Source organism: Colletotrichum acutatum (genome assembly GCF_030867785.1).
Source record: "Colletotrichum acutatum strain CBS 112980 chromosome Unknown BDZ83scaffold_59, whole genome shotgun sequence".
NCBI classification, from domain to species: Eukaryota; Fungi; Ascomycota; class Sordariomycetes; order Glomerellales; family Glomerellaceae; genus Colletotrichum; species Colletotrichum acutatum.
The window spans coordinates 105,983-129,880 of record NW_026849053.1 but is presented as its reverse complement, the minus strand read 5'-3'; the positions used below and the strand labels follow the sequence as shown (position 1 = coordinate 129,880).

The 23,898-nt window shown below is 53.6% G+C and overlaps 5 protein-coding genes across 5 annotated transcripts; 1 reads left to right on the top strand and 4 right to left on the bottom strand.

Annotated features, from left to right (window-relative positions):
- Window positions 1-919: 919 nt before the first annotated feature.
- On the top strand, window positions 920-1,507 carry BDZ83DRAFT_652691 (uncharacterized protein; the record flags this gene model as incomplete). The annotated part of the gene is made up of 1 exon (XM_060510547.1): window positions 920-1,507. The coding sequence occupies one exon, from the start codon at window positions 920-922 to the stop codon at window positions 1,505-1,507; it is 588 nt and encodes a 195-aa protein (XP_060363922.1).
- A 3,428-nt stretch (window positions 1,508-4,935) lies between these two features.
- On the bottom strand, window positions 4,936-6,822 carry BDZ83DRAFT_720339 (uncharacterized protein; the record flags this gene model as incomplete). Its single annotated transcript, XM_060512263.1, is given in 9 exon segments — window positions 4,936-5,355; window positions 5,368-5,493; window positions 5,533-5,646; window positions 5,656-5,841; window positions 5,857-5,941; window positions 5,966-6,026; window positions 6,045-6,124; window positions 6,146-6,308; window positions 6,333-6,822. Coding segments are annotated over 9 exon segments (1,725 nt in total).
- A 2,507-nt stretch (window positions 6,823-9,329) lies between these two features.
- On the bottom strand, window positions 9,330-10,681 carry BDZ83DRAFT_731560 (uncharacterized protein). Its single transcript, XM_060512873.1, has one exon. The coding sequence runs from the start codon at window positions 10,238-10,240 to the stop codon at window positions 9,710-9,712; it is 531 nt and encodes a 176-aa protein (XP_060363920.1). The 5' UTR covers window positions 10,241-10,681; the 3' UTR covers window positions 9,330-9,709.
- Window positions 10,682-19,729: 9,048 nt separating this feature from the next.
- Window positions 19,730-21,574, bottom strand: BDZ83DRAFT_741767 (calcineurin-like phosphoesterase; the record flags this gene model as incomplete). The annotated part of the gene is made up of 3 exons (XM_060513093.1): window positions 19,730-20,979; window positions 21,075-21,135; window positions 21,395-21,574. The coding sequence occupies 3 exons, from the start codon at window positions 21,572-21,574 to the stop codon at window positions 20,033-20,035; spliced, it is 1,188 nt and encodes a 395-aa protein (XP_060363919.1). The 3' UTR covers window positions 19,730-20,032.
- A 490-nt stretch (window positions 21,575-22,064) lies between these two features.
- On the bottom strand, window positions 22,065-22,873 carry BDZ83DRAFT_624938 (uncharacterized protein). Its single transcript, XM_060508474.1, has one exon. It carries the CDS (start codon window positions 22,680-22,682, stop codon window positions 22,500-22,502), a length of 183 nt encoding a protein of 60 aa, XP_060363918.1. The 5' UTR covers window positions 22,683-22,873; the 3' UTR covers window positions 22,065-22,499.
- Between the last annotated feature and the right edge of the window lie 1,025 nt (window positions 22,874-23,898).

The window sequence follows — 23,898 nt, the reverse complement described above, 5'->3', positions numbered from 1 at the left end:
CAACGAGTTTTGGGCAGGGGGAAGAGTTCTTTTTTCTATGATGGTGGCACAGAGAACACGGAGCCTCCATTGATTATTAAAATGAAACAGTAAAGCCACACGTGATGAGGTTGGCCATGAGAGCCTCTTTCCAAGCCGAGGTTTGCCCTCATAGTCACACAAGGTACCGCAGCCTGACTGAAAGCATGGTTCTCGATTCAACCTCAGATAACAGGCACGTAAAATCGTGGCTTAGTTGACACTAGAAATCTTGGCTACTTTTCTGTCAGATGCGCCTTGTTGTGTATTTCATATGGAACGTAGCCTCAGACGTATCAGGGACATGTCGGCAGTGCCGTCAGCTAGGTAGACCTCGACGCAGCCCGTGGCCAGCGTACAGCATGAAGTGTGATGTTGCATTCCATTTAGAATGGCTGACTGGCTCACGACCTATATGAACATCCAGCAGCAAACTGCAAGGTATCACTCAATGGCTCTTGCCTGAAGGCTATAGTTCATATGAGACAGGTGGTGAGAGCTAATAACATTAGCGCAAGACAAATCTGACAGAGGGTTTTACATAATACCAGTGGTTTGAGAGAACTTCAGTAGCAGGTCATTTTCGTGATATAGAGGCCGATTCATTCCTTGTTCTGATGGAACACGGCAGCTGGATGGAAGTTCCATTGTCGTCACTTGAGACGGAGGCAGGATGATCCATATCCGGCACCCCCTAATTCTTTAAACGGCCACCGCTTAAACTTTACTTAAGCTCCCGATGACCGTGTAGCATGCTAAATGGTGCACAACACGTTGCTCCATTCCCTTACTTGCCCCCCAACTTACTCCTAAACCATCAACAACCGACCACCCCTGTTTCCTCACTCAGACGTTATCTGCACCACCAACCACCACTATCGCCAGTTCACCAACCGAACAAATGTACATCACAGACTCTACCCTGGACGGCCTCGTCGCCAAAGTCCGCGAATTCCAACGCAAAGAAGGCTACGGCGTCATCAAAACCCGCTCCAAGCGCTCCGCAGGCACCAAGGAAATCTACCGCCAAGACCTGAGCTGCGATCGCGGCGGCCGCCCCAAGGCCTCCGTCGCCATGATCCGCAACACAAAGTCCAACAAGACGGGCTGCATGTGGCGCGCGCACCTGACTCTCCAGGCCGACTGCTGGGTCTGCATCCCGCACAACATGCAGCACAACCACCCGCCGCTGACCGAGTCCTTTGCCGCAAGCCGGTCCTTTCGCCAGCTGAGCTGGGAGGCGGCCGAGGGCGGCGTGCAGGGGATCCGGAACCGGGTGGATGCGTTGTCGAGGGGGGACCTGCCGACGGGGAAGTTGACGGCGCGCGTGATTGCTGAGAAGATTTCAGAGGAGACGGGGGCGTTGGTGAGGGAGAGTGATGTGAGGAATATTCAGGCGAGTATACGGCGGGCAAAGGCGCGGGATGCCTCTGCCGGGGTTCAAAATGAAGAAGAAGATGATGAGGAGGAGGAAGAGGACGAGGAATGAAACGTTCCCTCTCATGTCGTATTTGCCATCGCCTCCCGAGTCTCGCCCCATTACACATGGCCTGAGAATAAGACGGGAGGCCTAATGAAGGGTTTCACCGAGGTACGTCTATACACCTGTCTGCCTTACGCCAGATGCCGTTAAACCACAAGCAAGGTGTCAAGGCCTGGAAGGGATGTATCACCAAAGTTCTTACAAAAGCCGAGAACGAGCGCGAGGCTTCCCTGTGTATTCATTGTCTTTATTTCCGTTTGGTTTGAATATCATACTCATTGAGAGCTTTCAGAGGCTCTGTCTTAGAAACTCGGCCTTAATCAGTTGAGTCATGTGAAAGATTCACATGAACCACGCAAAGTGGTAGACAAACCGTACTTCTTACAAACGAACGGATAGACGTTCTGCCTGTCTTCGATATTTCGCCGTTGTCACCAACTCTGCGCAACACATGCCGCGTGTTTGACCTCGGCTCCAGTTTCTTTCTCATTGACTGAACAAACCTGCTTAAGGTACGGCACACCGGGGCGAGGAATTTGTGTCTTAAAAAAAGTGTGATAGTAACTATAGTACAGCTAGAGAGCGCTATAAAACTGCTTTCGCAATTCCGTAAGCAACTGTTTCTTTCTTAAATCCTAGGCAGGGCAGCCCTAGTTGCTGGGCATTTCTCGTGGATAAGATAAACGGATTAAGGACTTTCGTAAGCCGCAGAAATCCTATTCAGTATCCTAGCCTTTATCGAAGCACCTATTTTAATAGACATCCAACGGTATTTCCCCTCGTTCAGTATATATTCACCACCGAATATGATAAAGCTGAGGCCGGAGACAACCGACCGTTTATGAATTGGACTATGATGTGTATCTGCTAATGTCACCGCTGGCCACCTCATCCTCGCCCACTCCGCCGACCACGACCTTGCCTGTCAAATGGCAGACTGGCACGCTCCGATACTATTGCCCAGTATCCCCGACGAGAAGTCACCTTCAAGCGATACTTTTCCAACTCGGGCTTAGCCACCCGAGATATGAAAGGAAATTCCCTGGGCTGGTACATCTGCTGCGGAAGTTGTTTGGTAGGACGAGTTCAGATCTCGCAAGTTGTCAAGTCAATATAAAATGTGTCTGTAAAATGTTTCTCATCTAACGCTCTTCTCATATTAAATTGGTAGCTTTACAACGCAGTGCTATAAGACCATCCCCATCAAATCTGCTGGTCTTTAAGGTCATTTGTACCTCAAGTTCCTAGCCTTGCTCGCCTGAGAGAACAGTCTCGGCTCTGTCGGCGATATCACAAGGCCACAGGTCAACACATGCACCAGCCAGTTGACTACGAACGCTTCGCAACTCTTGAAACCCGTATCCAGTCGACCAAACTTGCCACAATATTGCCACTGCTTATTTTTAGAAAACTTGTTCCGGCAACGGCACCAGATGATGATGGTGTGAACTCCTAGTGCTGCGTGATATCAACGTGACTTCATGCCCATCGTGTCTGGCGCAAAAGACTTTTCATCGCCCGAATTGCTGCTATCCACGAGAAGACAATCAACTCCGATGATAGACCTCTTCGCAACTAGGGAGATCCCCCCCGATGCCTGTATAGCTCATCAAGAAGCCAGAGCTAGAATCTCTCTGTATTGCTTCGTCATCTCGTAGGCATATAAAATAGGACCAACAACTCCCCAAATACCTCCATTTTGAGGAACAGAGTGTTGAACAAGCTTTCATATGTGGGCACCTTGCGATGCTGTACGGGATAGCAGTAGGAACCCAATTTCTATGGACTCAGTCTACTTCAGATCAGCAAGCCAATATTCTACCCGAAACCCACCATACCTACCCTCCCCTAGCATTATAGATGTGACAGAATACCCCGCCGAAACAGACGGCCGAAAAGTTCCTATGACTGCTGGTATCTCGTAATAATAGAGCGTTCCGCGGCAACATTTCTGCCAAGAACGAAGAGGAGCTTTGTTTTTAGCAACTCAACGACGCCCGGGAGGTTATTGTCGTAGAACTTCAAAAATGAAGCCCCGGTCTCTCTTTTTATACCCACCTTAACCAAGCCAGCTTCAACTCCAGGCAAGTCGACCCGGTCGAAGCCTGCCAACCCTCCCAACGAAGCCACCTTCGGCCTCACGGATAGCCTGATCAGTACCTGCGTAACATACCACACTCACTGAAATCCCCGAAATTCCCGAACCCAAGAAGTCATCTCAGCCGCAATGACAACAAATGGAAAAACAGCTCCTCACACTTCTCCTCCTCATCGTCTCACTTTCCCGAGATGACTCGCTAATGAAAGTCGTAATCGCTCGACTACGCGCGTCATCTAAGTCTAGACCACCCGAGTCCAGACCACCGTGATCCAGCCTTTTACCGTCGCACTTGCAGCCTCCCCAACATTCTCCTCATCTCAACTAAGAACATCATCGAGTCGAGAGTCAGCCAGATAGAAGTGTCAAGAATGCATTTCATTCGACAAGGATCTAACTATAGCCGCCCTTCCAGGACCCATGACTATCCCTCATGATGATCATCCTTCCCTCGACAGGCACATGTCTACCATAATGGTATAATAGCTCCTCCTCTTTCTCATGTTTCTCTCCCTTGACTCGTGCACAAAATGAGTGTGGTATATCCCCTCCGCTTGCAAACTCCTCGTAGCGAGTGACAAAAAATCAATAACGATTTGACAAGGATGAAAAAGTCTTGGCTTCGTTAGAGATTCTGGAAAAAAATAGCCAGTAAAATGTGTAAAATATATGTCGCCATCCCAATGCTTGTATGTGTGTATCGTCAGACTCCAGCGTACAACAACTTCTGTGAGAAACCCAGGACGTTCCAAATGTCCCCGTTGCATGGACGGGGCCGGCTGCCTGGAGCTGAAGCGGGGCTCAGCCTGGTCATATGGAAGGGGGGAGAAGGCAAGGCTTCGTTGTTCGTGAACGCCTCATCACAAGGCACCTGACCAAACTCGAGAAGCTTCCTTTATCCCCGCCCGATCGCCACTTTGGCCAGATCCCGTCATCCCAGGCAACCACCACCGCCCAGCACGTCTCGCTCCATAAATGCCAATCAATAGCCGTCTCAAGCGGCCTCAATCCCTCAAATGCCCCCAGCGCCATTCGGGCTCGTCAATCGCAGCCCTCCCAGATTGATATCAAATAAAACAGATCGGTACTCGTTACTGTATGGTTTTCGTCTTTCATTTCTTCCCCTTCATACCAGCACGAACCAAAGAAAAAAAAACTAGAGACGAAAACATGAAGGCTAACAGAGATAGAAAAATGGAAATCAGCCGCGCGAATCAGGACGTAAGGAGGATGAACATCGACGCGTTCCAGCAGAGCGAAGTATCTCTCATCGCGAAGACGGCGGCATGAACATTGTGAGGTCGAGACGTTATTGAGCTGCGCCATACTTTTGCTGCTAAGCGTAGGCTGCATACTCATCGCGGTAACGATGCGGGAGGTTGGTGTACTGGACGTCATCATATCTCGCCGTCTTCACCTTTTGGAAATACGGGTTGGAGCTCTGGTAGCTTGCCTCCCGAGACGGCATGGAAGGGCGGACACTGTAATAGTCGGTATGCTTGGACTTCCTCGGAGGAGAGTCGTCGCGATAGGCGGAAGCGTATGCAGCCTCAGCAGCGACTGGGACTGCTCTTCCAGCGTTGACGGTGTATCGAGTTCGTTGGCCAGTCTCATACGGCATAGCCTCGGGAGAGTGCGTTCTGTGTCGATGACTCCTTTGTTGATGACGCTGGTCTTCCTCCGAATCATCCGAATCCTCGCTCAAAATCTGCTGTGGCTGCATCCTTGAGCGGCCACGGCCCCGAACGTCGGCAGACTCAGCAGGCACGTGAGAAAATGTTTGAGCTCTGACAGGACCAGGAGGAGGACGGTTGTACCCATCGTTGAAGGTAGCCGCCCTGCCCAAGTGCTTAGGCGGCGAGGTGGACGCAGGTGATAATGCCGCGGAAGCGAACTGAGCCATGTGGCGAGTGCTAGGAGAGGCATCGATAACATTGGGCGGTGGCGGAACTGGTGCTTCCTTCGTGGGTGATGACTTCTTATGGCTCGACTTGTCTCGTGTCTTGGTCTCAGATGAACGTCTCGACTTTGATCTGCGACTGGTATCCTCCTCGACAGTAGGAATGGGAGGAGGAGCGAAAGGAATCGCAGCGGGTGGCGTCGGGACCGCGGCAGGCACATGTCGAGGCTCGTACGAGGTTTGGGCACGGCTCAGACCCGGGTGAACTGCCTTGCGTGACTGATCCATGTATGAGGCTGCGTACAGCATGGTGTCGGCATATTTGGAAACTTTGGCATCAGCCTGGATAGTAGGCACAGGCGGCACAGGCGGCTCTTCACGGAGAGGGGCGCCTCCAGGCGGGATTGAGCGAGACCGCTTGTCCTTCTCCTTCTCCTTGGTGCTACTTGATTTCTTCTTGTCGGACTTGGCGAAATAGTTGGACTCATCGTCTTCGATGTAGGCAGGCTTGTGTTTACGCGATTTCTCTTCGGCCTCGCGTTTACGATCTTTTTCTCTCTCCTTGTCTTGGCGCTTGCGTTCTTGGCGACGCTCTTCCTTGTCGGCCGCGGCCTTTTCGGCGGCCCTCTTGAGCTGCTTTTCGTACGCCTTGCGTTCTTGGCGTTCTCGCTCCTTATCGCGTTCTCTTTCACGCTCCCTCTCGCGCTCCCTTTCTTTGCGGTCTGCGGCACGGGCGAGCTCCTCGCGTTCTCTGTCCCTCTCATCCTTACGTCTGCGTTCACGTTCCCGCTCTCGATCTCTTTCGTCATCTTGGCGGGACGGTTTTTCGTAACTTTTCTCGTAACTTGCGGCCCGGCGAGCCCTAGGCTCTTCGAAGATGGAATTTGATCTGCTGTGAATTTCTTCGTCCCAAGATCGAGAATTGTACCCGGTAGAGTACATGGGCTTGCCGCCGGGGGAGGCACGGTATGTCGTTTTGTAGGTATCCGGTCGGGGCTCGGCGGTGCGGACCTCGTAGGATCTGGCGGCAGGCGCTCTGGGAGCCGAAGTGTTGGCGGACATGCCCTTGGCCATCTCCTTGCGGAGCTCGGCCAGTTTGACATTGTCATCGTACTTGCCTCGCTCGTTTTCGTCACTCAAGATCTCGTAGGCCTGCTGAACCTTTTGGAACTCATCTTGCTTCTGGGCCTTGAGTGTCGGGTCCTGGACCTTGTCGGGGTGGCATTTGAGGACGAGCTTTCGGTGGGCACTTCGAATTTCTGCGAGTTGTGCATCTTTGGAAACACCTAAAATCTTATACGGGTCGGGTGGCAAAGCGGACATAATGGAGATGTCTGATGGCGGTGTGATATTGGTATGGGGGCTCGTGAATCCAGTTCGACGGCGGTTAGAGAGCGACTGATCAATTCAAGGCTGTGGTGATGGTCGAAAGACTGCAGGGCGTTGCTTGCGGTCCGGTTCGTGTCGGTCTCTATGCGGACGACGAGGCTATTGTTGCATTGGGGCGGTGATGATTATGTACTCGAGGCTGTGTGGATTACCCGTTGCAATTGCAGCAGGCTGTTGGGCGTTGTTGTCAAGTTTTCGGGACCGCGGTACCCGGCGCGAAGCTTTCAATCCAGAGCGGAAGGGGTTCCTCAAATGGAGTGTTGAGGGGGCAGAAAGGTTAAGAAAGTACGGTAGTAAGTAGAAGTAGTAGTAAGGTAGTATGTAGGCTGAAGTGAAGTCGCGACAAGTGATGTACTGTGAGGGAAGAGGCAAAAAGGAGGATCAGGTAAGGCGGAACAGAAGGTTGGGTATCGTCAAGGTGAGGTGATGATGTTATGATTCGGAGTTGTGAATCGAGTGAGAGAGAGTGTAAGAGGCAAATAGAGGAGAGCAGAGGCAAGAGATGCAGATGCGGATATGGATGGCAGAAGAGGGCGAGAGAAGCAGCCGGATGCGTAGGGCGAGGGCGAGGGCCAGAGTCGGACGGGTGGTCGATCGTGGGTCGTGGCTCCTATCTCTGGGCTTTCCCCTCGAGGTGCAGCAGCGCGGCCAGTTTCCAGTACGCAGGTGGAGTTGTTTTCGTGGGTTGAGGTTCGCAAGTTGCGTTGGACGGGCAGCTCAAGCGAAAGACGAGATGGAGAAGGGGGGGGAAGGCGTGCCAAATAGGTAACGGGAGGATCTCCAGAGGCCCAGGAGGAAACGGAGGCGGATATGGGAGACTGGAGTGACTTCTGACAGCGGTGGACTTCCCAGGCACTGGGATGCTTGCTAGGAGCCGAGACGAGCGATGACTGGAAGAGCGGAGAGACTTTTGGACGCTGAATGACTGAGGATTAGAAAGGCAAAGAGGGAACAAAGTGACCTCGGGCGCACCATGCGACTTGCGAAGAGAGGGTCCCCAGATGCGTGGGTGGATGGCAACGATGGATGATGGATGGCAGATGGATGGTTGGATTGTGGGTTGTGGATTGACGCGGGTGGACGATTGATGAATGGACAGCCGATGGCCCACAGAAAAAGATACGGAGTACCTTAGGTACATAAGGTACATAACGTAGGTACTTGGGTACATACGTAAGGTGCCTAAGGCACATCAGGGCGTTTCCGTCCTGTCAGTCGAGAGCGAGCCGGTGCAAGCGTGGGACGTGGAAGGCGCGGTGGGTTAAAGTGGACACAGGTCCGTGGGCGGTGGGTCATGAAGCCTGGCCTGGGGTTGACGGTACGTATCGCGGTACAAGACGCATGTACCCTCCTCATGTTTTTCCTGCTGGAAGACCACAGACTTTGGGTAGGCAGATACCTTACGTAGATAGGTCAAACGTACAGGTTGAAGTGCCTTACCTCACCTTACAGATATCCATACAACTTGGCCAGGAAGAGGATAGGTACCTAATTACTCACCTCCTGTGATTGAGTCTGTGACGAAATCGGGTGCCCAAAGGGTCCAGCACCCAAGACAAAATGCCCCATTGCTTGTCATTTTTTGGTTCTGATTCTGAGGTGGCCAGACCGGGCGTGAGCTGCGAAGATGGAGTCTGGTGTACCCTGCGTTTCCCGTCCGGCTCGTGTACCTTGACTGCGGTATTCTCGGCGAGTCGGGACTTGGGAAAAGCAATGCAATGGTACGTATTCGTACTGTTCAAGAAACGAGGATGGCGGACTGAGGACGTGACTTGACAGCACGGGGGCTAGCCAAGTATTGTGGACGGGGTATTCGCAGGTGCTCTTGACTGACGATGAGGTCACGGGCTTTTGTGCGAAAAGGAGGGGGAGAGGCGACCATGACTGGACGAGACGGTGGTCGATGGCTGGGTCTGGGCCATTGCTGGTTGGACGAAAAGGCCAGCATCTGCAGCGGAGCGTCCACCAGTCAAAAACGGCTGACAGCCACTAGCGCAAACCGAGGTGCGGATCAGCCTCAGTTTTGTGGTTCTCCGTTTCAATCCAACGAAACGGAGCCCAAGGGAACCGCTGCTGCTCAGATGCAGCGTCAGAATCTGAACCGAGGGTACATGCCATGCCTCCCAACCACCACACCCAAGTCTCCTTCTGGCTCTGCCGTCACCATTTGATTTGACCAGTCACCTCCAGTCAGATGGCTGTTTGACTGTATTAAGGCTATCGTCCAGCCCGTTTTTCCTCTTCAAGAGGTGTGGTTAACCAGTCATGACCAGACTGCCAGGGCTGTTGCATACAGACGGTAGCCTATGAACAGATACATTTACGACTGCACACAAGACGGCAACTGATACGCTTCTCGCATGCGGTACAGCACAAACGGGGGCGAACGGATGGGGCTTGTAGCCAGGTGAGACGGTTCAGGCCTTGGCTGATGATGCTGTCCCTGACTGGAAAGGGATCCCACGTCTTATCCCCCCCCCCCCCCGAAGAGGAAGGGGAACTGGGCTTCTGGAGGGGCTGGAGTGGGTGTGATGTGCGGCGTGCTCAGCGGGTAAGGCTTGTTGTGGATGGATGACCACGGTGACTTTATTGCTTGCTCGTCCATCGGTGCCGCCACCACTCTGTCTCCGGTACTCACTCCGTGCCGCACTTGTCGTCGTTGAACCTCAGACATCGTCTGGTCTGTTGATTTTTTTGCCTTTCCACGGACCGCAACTTGAGTCTGTTCTGTTCAATCGCCTATTCTTAACCCAAGACGGACAAGCGCACAGAGACCTAAATTCCGAGGTCTGTCAGTCGGAGCACCGTCGTACCCGGCTTGTCATCGGTCTCGTCCTTCTCTGCGTAACCCGCCGCTGAAGTCCGTCCCGCTGCCTGTCTGGAGACTGGTATCGACCGGTGTCTCGTCTGTGTCCTTCTCTCTGCTTCCACGGCGGCGGACAGGCCCAGCTTCCCTCTCTGTCCGACCCGCGTCGTCCGTCGCCCAAACGGGCAGAGTACAGCAGCTTGCGGTGGCTTGCTGCAGCTGTGGTAGGCGGCCGCAGGGGCGGATTGGATAGTACGCAGTAAATGACTGAACCCCCCCGGCGGAGCTGAGCCATGATACGCAATGCCTGACGTATGCGGGACCCCTGAGACCTGCCCGTATCGGTGGCTTATGGGCCATGTCGGTTTCTCTCGTGCCTTTTACTGAATAGAGGTCTCGCGTTGTCGGGGAGACTTGTTTAGCTGGCTGGCAGGCATGGTGGCATGGTAGGTATGGAACCGCAAGAGGTCGGCCACAAACTGAGCTCTTCAGGTGATGAGCGACAGGGACAGCACATGGGCTCCCGCCGTAAAGTCGATCGCTCATGGCGGCCCTGGATACGGTGAAGGAGACTACCGATGGTGGGGTGGTTGGGGAAGGAAGATCGAACCCAAACGATGGCAGCAATAATGTACTTTCGCCTTGCTCCTTGCGGTGTAGGAGATACAGCTTCAGCCCGCCGCAGAGTGTCTTGTGCTAGGATATTTTCCAAGACCCAAGGGGGCCATCGCGCAACTTTGACGAAGATGCCGACGACAACTTCCATGCTGCGCCTCGGCTGGAGGAACCAGAGTATGGGGCAAAGATGACGATGGATGAATCAACCTGAATCATTCTAGCCTTCAATGCCTCTCGGAGGAGATGGGAAGCTTCTCGTTGACGAAGGGTGAAAATGATATCTCTGTTTCCTCGAGGGGCAAAAATTCGTGAGCGCGGGTTTCGCGTACTTCGTCATTTGTTCGCTGTATCCATGAGAGCCGAGTGTAATGCTGTGGTTGTACCCGCGAGAAGCTGGGAATGCCGTTGGATGGGAATTGATGAATTAGGGATGGCATGGCACCGTAAACGCTTGTTCGCCTTGCCGGTTGGGCAGCGGCAACACCAACACCCAGGAGCACTTGCCTGTTACCAGCATCAGGGAGGAAGCATCAAGGCACCGCACCGCAACTGCACTGCAAAGTGCAAAGCAACAGTGGAGGAAGGCAAGAAGGATGTGGCAGTGGGCAATTGGAAGCAGGCGGTGGCTCGTACGTAAAGTCGTGGGTACTTTGCCTCGTGAGGGGTTGAGGGGCGATGTCCACGTACCGTCGACAAGAGTACTTCGGACTTTGGTCGATCAAGTATCTCGCTCCGCCGTTTGTCGCGCACCGTTCATCTGCTCCTCCCTTCAGTGGTTGAGTGGCAACAACGCGGCCTGTGAAGACAAGGTGGCACCTGGCGCCCGTTCAGCCTCCGACGCTGCAGCTGGCCGCCCTTTGAAACGTTCGTCCGTTTTCAAGCAGCAACCTTGGGCGTGCTTGGCTGGAGAGACGCCAAAACGTCCCGTTTCCCGAGGATAGCGCACCACGGATGACAAACTCAATCAACGACTTCGGCGGATGCCCGTTGGTGCTTAACAAAACGGCTCTTTAGGTACACGCTAAGCAACCATCTGTTCGAGTCTAAAGGGACCTTGGCTGATAGTGTAATCCATCGTTCTGCGAACTGGAGGCTGTGTTCCTCTGGTCTACTCGGCGAACGCGAACCTGAATCTCCAAGCCGGAGGCTTTCGGAAAGACAACTGCGTTGCATCAAATCATTGTCTGACCATCCGGCGGGTTTCTGAATATTCTATTTTCTTCCGGGTCATGCTACAGTACGGATACATCAATTAGTAGCTGATAGAGCCACCCGAGCCATATTTGGCAACATGGAAAACACGATTTCAAACGCATCTGTCAGACGTTGCTGAGGTAATGCCCAGGCCCAGTTGCCCAGCAGGGCCTTGGAAGCGAGCTCCCCTACAGATATCTACTTTTGCTTGACTCCATCAGCACCGCCCATTCGGCTTGATGACACGCACTGCGGCGATTGTCCGGGGCCATCTGGCGGTGAACAAACACCTCGTTTGACCACCGTTTGCGATAAAAGCGGGTCTTCCGGCCACTGGAGCCCCGTCTCCCGGTGCCGTGCCTTCCTCCGTCAACTCACGATGGACCTGACTCTGACTCCTTCCAAATCGATGTTCCCCTCTCCTTAGGAAGAAGGTATAAAAGTACGTACATCGATCGCTTACCTAATGGAGGCAGGTACGTTCGGGAGATGCCCAGGGCCTGCGAGGACCTTCCTAGCAGCGAGCACGACAAGCGCAGCAAAAGTTGAGCTGTCACCGTCTGACCAGAAGCGCACCGTCTCCCCGCTAGCCCAACCACCCACCCCTCCCTCCTCCAATTCTCTCCCAACCCAAACCGTTTTCTCCCATCGATTTTTGCTCATGGCACTCGATCAATTCGATGCCCAACCTCTCATCCGTCATCAGTCTACGCAGTACGGATACAAGCAGTCCATGGAAAGAAAGGGAACGAAAACCAAGGAATGAAGCCCAACGGCGATACAACGATGATGGCGACCAAGTAGTACAGATGACCAACTACCCAAACGTATTTCGTGGCCTGGTCTGGCCTCACCATGATATCAGACGTACCTGGCCACAACCAAAGAAACGTCGCCAGCAAAGTCATGGGTGCGCCGTACCCCGGGTCGATATGCCATACGAGGCTAGCCAACTTTTGCCCGTGCCCATCAGCTATTATTCGAGCTTTCCGCCGGGAACGCGCAAAGTTACTGGCAGGCCACAGGCCACACAGGCCGCAGGCCGCAGACCAGACGGCGCCACATGGTCGTGATCATCTTGCGAACCCCAAGGGGACTAGGCAATCAACAACATCCATTCCACCGTGCCCGCTTCGTCTTCTAGCTGCAGAGCCTAGAAAGTGGCAGACGAGACGGGACGACAGCAGACTTGTTCTCAGCCATCACGTCTCTGGCTTCCATCGACTTGGAGCAACGTCATCCTCGAGAACAGCAAGATCGCAACTAGCCTGAACATCGTCAGCCATATTTAGCCCTACGAAGGATCTTTCACGTTTGGGGAGACTTACACACCCTCTCTCACAACTGGTGTCGGCTCTGTCTCAAACACTTGCCTCGGAAAGCCCTTTCACAGGTCTCTGGCCAACATTGTTCCAACGTGCTTCGTTTGCAGGTGCATCCACAGCCGTTTATTACGCATCGTCACCTCTGCCCTGCATCTTTCGGCAACGATGGCAGCTCATAATCTGACGACTTACTCGCAGTATTCGCATAGTATTCGTCAATGGCCAATGGAGGCCGCCTGAGTTTCGACATTGGCCTGTGGAGTCGTTAAAGTCGCTGGGTGCTTTGCCCGCTACCAAGGCCGGCATATCTGCAATGTCTCCGAATTCGCCCTCTAGCTCGTCGTGTCATCCAATGTCTGCGACTGAGCCAGAGACCGGCGGCCTTTCAGGGTCGTAGTCGACCAGTAACGGCGACCACCGCAAAGTGTGTGCATGACTCCATCCACGGTTCCCAGTCGGGCTCTCTGCATCAACCATCACACAATATCACAAACCATTCGACTTTCAGACCATCCGACTCTCAGGACATGTGTCTTAGCATGCCATGTTCCATCCTCCGCAGTGCTGCATCCCACGCCTTCTCACCCGTGATGAGATCGCCGTCACTACGCGAGGTCGCGTGTCTGTGACCACCAGGAAGCTCGGAAGCAGGTACGAACTCTGAGCATCACAGCCCCCAATCTAGAGACAGAGGCGCCCCCTTCTGGATACTTTGTGAGTGAGAGTCTGAACGGCAACCGACATGTGCAAAAACTCGACTCGCAATTTTTTTTCGTGTCCCCTTCCACGTGAAATACACCTTGGACTTGCACTTTTACTACATGAGGAGGGGGTCCGGATCCGCTTGTTATTGGTCCAGGAGACCCAGGAAGAAGAAGAACAAGACCGTCTCCCGCGAACAAATCAGACGAAAATTGGAACGCCTTCTCGACCAGTCAGGCAGAGGCTTCATCTGCAGCTAGACAAGTCACGACGAGTATAAACCCATGGGCGGGAGATTTTCCTGGAGCAGATGCCGCATTGAGGGAGATACGGTGCTCGAATCATGCTGGCCGAGATATCCTGGCCAAGGGCATGAATGTCAACGGACAACGACCTCGAACCGCTCTTTGGCGTTGAGAATCGGGGGTTATTGCAGTGATAGGTATCCCAGGCACGAGGGGTAGTGAATGGTTTCTTACCCCTCAGCACCATCACCAAGCTTGACACTTGCTGCTTATCACTGGTCCTTGGCAGTCAGTCGGTGGTGAAGGGGTTTCACGTTTTAGCGGTCAGCGCCGTCTGGGCCAATAGTTCGAGAGGGACCGAATCGTCCCGTCTCGTCCTGTCTCGTGCGCGAGCGGGCCTAGGTCCGTCTTCTCCACCGCGGATGATCAGCTGGCTGGTGCCGCACTGGTGTGGATATCCGACCAAGTTTAACAGCTTTTGTTAAGGCATTTCCTTGTGAGGCTTCGGCATGGCAATCCGTTTCTGGAGCACTCAGTCTCTATCTGCAGCACGGCAGCACCAAAAGCTGCCTTCAGCCTTTGGTCGATCACAACGCTTTCATCCCTTGTATGGGTTGTAGCTCGATCGGATTGCTGCGGGGCAGCGATCGACCGTCAGAGATGCAGCAGCCTGCTCGCTCTTCAGGCCAACATGAGCAGTCAGACAGACTGTCGCTGAGTGAGTGAGGTGAGACTGAGAAGTGAGCGGCCAACGGCCTTCAGCTGCGGAAGATACCGATACGCGTCTGCGCTGGGTCACCATTTTCTGAGCAGGAGAGCATTCCGTCCGCTTCGCCATTGCCGAAACTCTTCAGGGAATGGCCTCCAACACTCCCGTGAAAATCTTCAGGAGAAAACCGCTCAAGTTGCGCCACGACAGCCGGGAGTTCCCAGCAAACGCGCTACCAATTCCGTGTACCAGTGACACCTTACTCCAGGGACCCAGCCGATAGCCTATCAACGATAAGATTTGCGAAGTGACTGCCGGGTCAGTTGGAGGGAGGGAATTTTCCCGTTTCTGACCACAAAGCGGATACCGCGCCAACAGATTCCCATTAGCGTCTCCAATGACAGCCGCCGGTTACCACCCTCAACCTGTGAAGGGCATGGGATACCATCCCATCTCTAGGACCAAGATCCAGGAACTTGTCTGCGGTCGACGACTTTGTCGGTCATCCTGTGGATAAGGTAGATGCATCTTGCAATGTCCAGTTGGCGATCTTTCCAAGGAAACGACGTTGAGGAAAGAGGTATTTTCGTCGGAAATAGGGCAAAGCTCCTGCGTGGGCTGAAGCCGGTCCGTCGCTAGCTTGCTAGTCTGCGGTTCTCACGGAGCCTGGGCTGTGCTTGAGGTCTATTCTTTGCTGGGACATCGCTGCCTTTTGTGGCGGTGAAGTGCTTTCTCGACAACCTTGGCCTGGACAGCTCTCCGATTCCTTACCACAGCTCCCATCCTTGCGATGAGCTGTTCAATTGAGGAAATTCTTGGACTGCTTTGAGGTCCGAAAGCCTCTCTTTGATGACAGAGTTTCAAAGACGCATCCAGACTTCATCAATTCAAAATCTCGATGGCAACACCATCATGCCTCCAGGTGACCCTCACGAAGAAACGTAACAGAGTCGAGAGGGGGGATTGAGGGTCCCATGCACGGGCAAACCCCCACCAAGCGAATCGAACCCCGCGATTCCGATCCCATCACATCACATCATCCCACCTGCGCACAGCCGCCGCATCTGATACTGGGCTTACATTCTCCCACCCGTAACCCCCTTTCTCTTCCAACTCTCACGTCTCCCCCCTCCTTTTCAGAGAGCGCGAGCGCCTCTTGTCTGGGAATGGTCTCCACCGCTGCGTTTATTGGGCGTTCAACAAGCGCCGAGCTGCAAGTCTTCACTCCCTCTCCGGTTCTGCATGTCCATTCCCGCACGCGAGCCCGTCTCCCCGGTCTGAGAGACCGGAACAGACACCTTATTTCCTTCTTGTTGCCTTATAGCCTGCTTCCACATATGCGTACCCTCTCCAATGGCTCTCGGGATGAATGATGGATATGCTGCTTTCGCGAAGTAGAACTGACCAAAGACTGAATGGAAGAACTTGCCCCTCCCTTTCCCATCCGAGCGCGGCGGTTGGCATGGCTTCCAGCCAACCGGCTCCTCACCGCGAGCTGTATGGCTGACAGTACAGAGGAAGCATATCCGAGGAGTGGTCCTTTTTTTACGTAGCATCCGTACAAGTGTACGCTGATCTTCGCCCGGGGGTAATTACTGGGCTCCAACGTATCCCAATGACTGGAAGGTTTTCCTTTCCAAAGAAGAGCCTTGCAGTAGGGAGAGAGAGATAAACGGCATGCGTGATTGGGGAATCCGGCATGTTGTATCGCTAAACTCGGGGCCATTGGTCGGCGGCACGGGATGGACATGCGGTATCAGGCATCCGGAGCCGAGTAGATGGCCAGACGGGGCGGCCCATCAAGCGAGGAGGGCGAAAGTCCCGGGTGCCTTATCCCACTGGCTACTGGGCTCCCATCTCTTGGGTTCATGTTGTGATGGTGGTCAATGGCAATCACTGATGGGGCGTCTGGGGGACTGTCAACCCTTCCGTGGTTGCTAATGGGACTTGGCTATAGTGTAGGCCGGTGTGGTAATACAGAGGCCACCTTGAGGAGGGCCGCGTTCGCGACCTCTATGCCGCTGAGCCTGATCTGATAAACAAGAATCCCCGTTGTGACGTGTAAGCACGCGATGTAGCAGAGGACAGACGGGAGGAGAGGGCAGCGAGAAGTACGAAGCACGAGGCGGAGGGGGTTCTCCCGCGCCGCAGAGTACAGAATCGAGATGCAGGCTGGGGGCGCGGGCGGCCAGGCCAGAAGGTCAGGCCAGGCCGCTTTCCCCGCTGATCCTGCCGTCTTCTTGTTATTGCCCTGAGTTGTCCCAATGCCTATTCCGTCTCCACTATTTGTCTTTTATGTTAGGCATCCAGACATGATTATTGAATTTGTAGGCCAATAGGAGAGTCAAATTGAGGGTTTGGACTCTGGAGTGTATCTATTGGCTTACGGAGGGTAAACTGCGTTGGTATTGGATGGGCATTGGGTGGTGGGTAAGGAGCGTTGAATTAGGAAAGTAAGCTGAGGGCGAGTGGCTCCTGAATGCGGTTTCTGTTTCTCTGGTTTAAGATTTCATCTTGAGGATCCTGAAACCTGGGACTGTATTGAGTGCGTCGTGTCGGAGAGGCTTGAGAGATAAGAAATGGTATGGACTTATGAGCTCGGGGGGCGAGGTAGCTTGTCTTGCTTTGCCTGGTCGTTCGGTGGCGAGGCTGGGACCGTCTTACATCAGCTTTTGGGAAGGGGTAGGTACTCTGCAGGTAGGTCTTGAGGGTTGTGTCGTGGGGGAAGGGGGAGATGGGTAGACGGACAGATGGGTGTGGTTTTCTTACATCAGCGACGAGGGGGTTGTAGTTGGTTTGCAGGCGAGAACCGTGGGGTATGTCGGAAGTTGGATATCTTTGTCGGGCTGGCCGATGTGCTGTGCTGCCGTTGAGTGTGGATTCACTTGTTGCGGTTTCTCGCGGTACGAAGATGGAGAGAGAGGAAGATGTTGCGGTTTGTCGTTATCAAGATCCGGTAAGCACTTACTTGATGGGAATCTGAGCAAGCTGTGAGAAGCTTCCCACATATTCGTCCGAGTCTTGCGGTTGTCTGTGCCTTGTGGGTACTTACTTACCCCGTAAACGATGCAGCAGTGTGCAAGAATCATGAGGGTGTATGTGTGTGTGGGTGTGTGTGCGCGCGCGTTAGACTCAAATCCAGCCCAAATTGCACTTTTCTAGTTCCGCGTCGTCGGAAAGGGGGTTCGTGGGCCTGGTTTGAAAGCCTTGATGTAGGAGGGGGAGGGTGTGGTCTGGGCCTGGTGTTTTTGGTGCCTGATTCTCAGCGCGTATCAGCACGTATCGGTGCGGTGGAGGTAAATGTGCAAATGTGTGAAGATGTGCAAGATGTAGGGGGCAGAAGCAGAAGTGTAGATATGGATGGCTGGGCGAGGCAGTTGAGGCAGATGAGGCACCCCTTGGGAGTTGTGTGGCTAGCTCCTTGAGGCTGCTTTTGTATGATTGGGTCATGATCTTGAGCGAGAAAGATGAGGATGAGGATGATGATGAGGCTCCGAAGCGGGCTTGAGAAATAGATCGAGAGAGCGGGGTGCAGCCTTGGAACTCAGTCTTCCCGTTTAATGGGTCATCTTGACTGGTCTCAGTTCGTTTCCTTTACTCAATTTTATGGCTCTGGTTCGCCTAGGTATGGCCATGATAGATGCAGTAGCTGACGCAGGGGTCATGGAGGGAGACGGAAGACTTGACGGACGAGACGGCGATAGCTATCCAAGAGGTATCGACTAGCAAGGTGTATCGCGACGGAGTTGATGAATCTACGCAACTGCGACTTCTTGTTGCCTGGCCCAATGCGTTCCTTATTCACCTATCTCCTGCCTCCAATCCTGGCTTTATAAAGCTCCCTTTGGTTAAGTGAGGAGAGGGTAACCTTCTCGAGGCGCAATTGCTCTGTACATGGTTTACTCGTGATGTCTTGGTAGCTCCTTGCAATGTACGGTATCACAAGGGGCTAGTTAGGTGCAGGGTAATGGCTTTAGAGAGTCTCTCGGGTCTACTAGATGTATATTCTGACTCGTATAACAATGTGAGGGTACTCGGAGTCAGTGAACCTCCTTGGTTAAGGATTTTGTCATCTTTTATTATTACGAAGGCGCCTCTATCTTAAACAATGGTATTGTCGATACGTCGCGAAATATAATCTGATCTTATTCGAATAGGACATTCGCTCCGATGAGACGGCGTGTTTTGAAGCACCTCAACCCCTTCCTAGTACCTTTATAAAGCCACCATTCGGCCCAGACTAGGAGGCTAGGTAGACAAGGTTGACATGCTCCTCCCGACAGTCGCCCGGCTGATGAAAATCTTCCGCCTCCCATACAGTGAGTAGGAGGGTCTGTGCTATGGGGGCGACGTGGGCATACTTCAATAACAGAGCTTCTGGCTGTGTGGATTTCAGAATAACAGCTATGGCGCGGAGAGTCTCTCGTGTCTTGGCATCTATTCGGGCTCGTATACGAGTATGATGATGCCTAGACTTGGGAGACCTCCTTTGAAACTCATCAGTTACGGCACGTGATAATATAGATATGGATAGGTATGAAGCGTTTCCAGACACCGACGTTGCACATCTGTGGAACCTATCTCGCAACATGATCTGCCTGAACGCCCAACCGCGGGGCAGAGGGCAAATTCATGCTCATGCTGGTGAGGCTTCCTATTCGAGGAATCTGTGGCAGGATATTTATAGGGTCACGGCAGAGATGATTGACTAGGCACAACCTCTTTGAGGCCTTTGCCTCAGAGACCAACAGACAATCCGGCGGGACTGGATCGGTCGATGGTATTTTGTTGTGAATGTGTGCACAATACCCTAGATCTTGGTGATGATCGTCATTTCTTCAATGGCTTTCGCTTCGATACCCCACTATGGATGATTGAGGTAACGGTTCTCAGGTATGTCCTCTTATTGCGGCGAGCATTAAGCAATCTCAGCCTCTCATGCCCGTAGTTTATTATCGAAGAAGAGGAGTATCACATGTGGCTCATCTAGTGATTCAACGCCTCGCGCGGTTTGATAGTCCCCTGTCTGGCATGAGGTCGGTTTGAGAAGAAGCAGCCTCTATGCAGACCCACGGCACGGATGTCGACAAAAGGAAGGTGAAGCGTCGACGAATCCTGTAGTCACGTCCCTTGAAATGCAGTCGAGCGATGAAGGGCTGCATGTAGGTAAACTCGGCAATGTCTGGAAAAATTGCCCATTACGCCACGAATGATAGGCGTCAAGGTCACCGAATAGTCGCATAATAGACTGCAACCGAGATTTGTTGCTGTCGCCAGAGAGGCAGACATTCAAGGGCCTGACCTGTTCTAGATGCCTGCTGCCTTGCATAATTCCCGCTGTGGCAGCACTTCACGCAGGCTGAAGCCTGTGTCGAACGAGAATGCGTCCCTTCACCGATATGCAACACCATGCAGGCGCCTCATCAACAACCAAAGCTGCCCCGCCGTCTGCCTCGTCGCCAATGCAACGTCGATATCACAGCCTCAGCACCCTACCCAAACAAGGCATCTGCCTACTTGCCTCCCTGCCTTCATGAGGCTCCCCTCAATCCGCACACACGACCCGCGGCATCCCATCGCGACCCCACTCCCAAACGGGCAAATCTAGATCCACGACGATAGGTTTGTTGACCGTTTTGCCGCCGACGTGAGGATAGCTTTTTGCCATAATGGCGCAGTTAACGACGCACGTCTCCCGTCGGCCAAGACGTCCAGCGAGTGCGGCGACGTCGGTGCGGGGTGATGTTGGATCGCCGCCGAGGCCGCGGGTGCCAAGGCCCGGCTCTGCGGCGGTTTCTGACGTCGTTCCGGGGATGACCGGCGACGGACCGGAGACTACCTTCCTCACATCCTCGTCGGATGGACTCTCCTTCGGATGCGACCCATCGTTGCGGAGAGGGTTCCCGCCCTTGGTTGACAGATCCACGAGAGACTGCTTGTTCCCAACCCCCGGATCACTCCAGCGCTCAACACCTTCCTCCTTGAACGCCGAGCCGCCGCACCCGACGTCCCAACTTACCCTCTCGACGCCCCGCCCTTCATGAACGTGTCCGCAGACAGCGAGCCGCGGACGGACGCGCCACAAGGCCCGTCTCAGGGCCTCGCATCCCGCTGCTCGCCGGGCGCGTGATTCGTCGCAGTGGGTGTGTGGCGGAGTATGCGTCACCACGACGTCCGCTTCGAGGGGGATATCGTCCCAGAGCGTGGGCAGATTACTTACCGCGGCGCCGACGCTGCCGTGCTGGGGCGCGTCGTAGCCGAATGCCCAGAGGCCATTGCGTGGCGAGTACGGTGAGGCAAAGATTGTGAAGGAGGTTTGTGGTCCTGAGGGGGAAGAGAGGCGGATCGTTGCTGTTTCGTGGGCGAGGTAGGTTATTGAGGGCGAGTTTGTGAGGAGGGCTGCGCAGTCTTGGGGGGATTGTGGTGTTTGGTTGTGGAAGTGGGATACGTGTTGGGTGTAGAAGTCTGAGTCTAGGGTTATGTCATGGTTCCCTGGGCGGGCGTTTGGTCAGTATTCTGGCGTGAATGGATGAAGCGTGTATTCCTTCAAGGTGAAGAAGTTTGAGGGGGACCGACATTGTGCGTACCTGCGACGACGATTTTTGTCTCAAAGTCTGCTTTTTCGAGCCATTGAACTGCCTTCGACAACTGGTGATGGCGTCAGTTACACTATTCAAATAAGGTACATTCATAAGCAAGTAAACGCCACTGGCGAGTCCATATTTTGTTTATCCTGTTGCCACGATGAACCCAGATACTACTAGAGAATAGGAGAATAGCTCATCTCTCCCCGAGCGCCTCCCACATGGCCCCCGAATAAGTAAGTACCTGAGTCAACAGCTAGTGACTTCCTTCCTGTCTCTCTCTTCCCATAAACTTATGGAAACAGCACCAACGGAGCACGTACCTCGGAATAGCTGCCCTGGTTGGTCAAGTCCCCCGCGTGGATCAGCACGTCGCCCTTTGGCAACTTGACGGTAGTGTTATGGGTGTCGGAGACACAGACGAACCGGGTCCTCCGCAGGACCGGCTGGCGTTGCGCTCGCGGATGCGGCTGCAGGTGGTCTGAGGTGCCGGTGTGGTCCATGATCCCGGCGACGTTGGAGGGGCCAGTCATGGACCGGGGGCCGTGCTTGGGCGGGTTGTGAGAGGTGAGTAGCGGCCGGCAGATGATGGGGCCGGTGGAGAGTTCGGACCGCGTGTCGTTGGTATAATTTGATATTCAATGGACGGGGTGTGGTGGTACCAGGGTAAATTAGGGGGAGGAGACTGCAGTAAGGTTCTGAATAGGGATAAGGAGTTACTCTGTGCAGTTGATGAAGGCCAAGATATCCGGATTATCCGTATTTTTGTGACGTGAGGATATCCAAGGACAGTATGAAGCGAGTATAGAGGCACGTGAGAAGATAGGGGGTCGAGAAAGACGGACTGTATTAATGAATCGGAATAAGGATGTTTGTGCGCAGTGCTTCACTTGAAACAGGTCGGGATAATTCAACAGCACGAAAAGGCAGCCCGGCACTGGATCGCGCAGGCCGTGCGTTCCGCCTTCCTCCAATCTGTGGTGTATGTCGTAGCCCGAGATTCCTTCCAGTACCGCCGATTTTCCAAAGCTTGGAAGCTGCTGCCTTGCAGATGGTATATTTCTTCGTGAATTGCTCCTCAGCGGCCTGATTCGTTCGGAAATTATCAGGAAAGGACGATCTGGGAATTCGGGGTCCCCTGTAGTTTCAAAGCCAAGGTGCAGAGGAGAAGGCGACGAGAGATGAGATCATGAGCCTGGTCCTTCTTCTAGAAGGAAAAATAAGGGGGGGTTTCAATGTGTGGAATGGATGAACGCCTTTTCGGTGTGACCGCTCCGTGTCATTTCATATGGCGGACCAGAAAGTGAGATTGATGCCTTCAATGTTCGTAGCCAAGGTACGTAGTCGTAGGGTGCATGTGGTTGGCTAGAGATGTGGGAAATCATCGGATGTGGGGCCGGTGAGGTACTGGGGTACCTCCCATCTCTGTCATGCGAGATCCCAGGAGAAACGAAGCGCCGCCATTGGCCATACCGGCGGTGAAGGGATCTCGTTTGACTCGCACTCCCAGTTGGCGACTTTTTTGGGAAACTTGTGAGGTGAGTTTGGTTGTGAATCCAGAGAGGTAGGCTTGCTGCTTTGGAAGAAGAAATGGTCGGCAGTCGGTATCATGCCAATGGTCAGATGGAGAGACAAAACGGCCTGCAAGCGAGGTCGAAAAAGAAAGCAAAGTTTCCGAAATGGGGGGTTTGGAAACGTCTCAAGCGCATATACGAAAAGGAAGAAAAAGCATCAGCCACCTTCTCTTCCTATCGTGAAGATCTCGTGAACTGCAGTACTAGCAGCCAGGCAAAATACCCAATCCAGTGGCGGGGGAAAACTGCAGAGGCAGATGACCGAGAGATTACGTTCTCACTCCAGATTTCCCAGGGAGAAAATGAGCGAGAACCTGAAATTGAGAAATTGAGAAGCAGGAGGCACAGCACACAGACCGTTGAGATTCCTGGTTGGCCGTTTCTGGGATTGATTGCCTGGGCCAGGGCCGCCAGGAGGCGCAAATGACCAGTGCCGGGGGGTCTTTGGCCTCGAGGGTCTAGAATGGTGCCGGCACAGTGCGCTTTCCTGGGCGACTGGCTTACATAAGCAGGGAACCGGGCACAACTTTTGCTCGCCTGAGGTTTTAGTTTTGTTCACGCATACTGCTGTATCCCAAACACAATTCCAGCTGGCATCAACACACCTCCGAATGAACTCTCTCATGAAAATGACGACGACGTGGATATAAATAAACAAAGTCAACAAAAGTCCGATCTCGCTGACGGCCCGACGGGTATTGTGTATGGGTGACGTTGAATTTGGGTCCTGGTTAGCTGAGCTGATCTGGATGGGATGAGCCTGGATTGACAGATGACGATGTCTGGCTTATCACTTATGCTAAGCATATCCGCCATACCAAACGTTTGCAAGTGCCCGCGGCTGGCATTCCAACAGGACTACCAACGGGACCAAACCCACGTTCCATTCCAAGCATTGCTGTGCAACACACCCCGTTCCCGGCCGTTCGACCCATCGTTCTTCAACGGTCCCAACTCCACCGCAATTACGAGGGACTCATTATGTTGGATGATGAGGGGTCACCCTCCTTTTCTTTCTATGCGTACGGAGTACGGAGTACATTGCTTGCTTGCGGCTCCGTTGTGGGAACCCTTCGTCAATATCGATTTTGACGACGGGAATAGCCTCAGTATGTCGAACCAAGGGAGGACAGCCAGAGGCAAGTCAAAGAGCAAGCTGTCCGAGCGCAAGTGATGCACTGACAGCACTGCATCCCTTCCCTCCACCTGTATGGAGTCAGGGAGTATGCGCCTGCAGCCTGTCTGCCACTCAC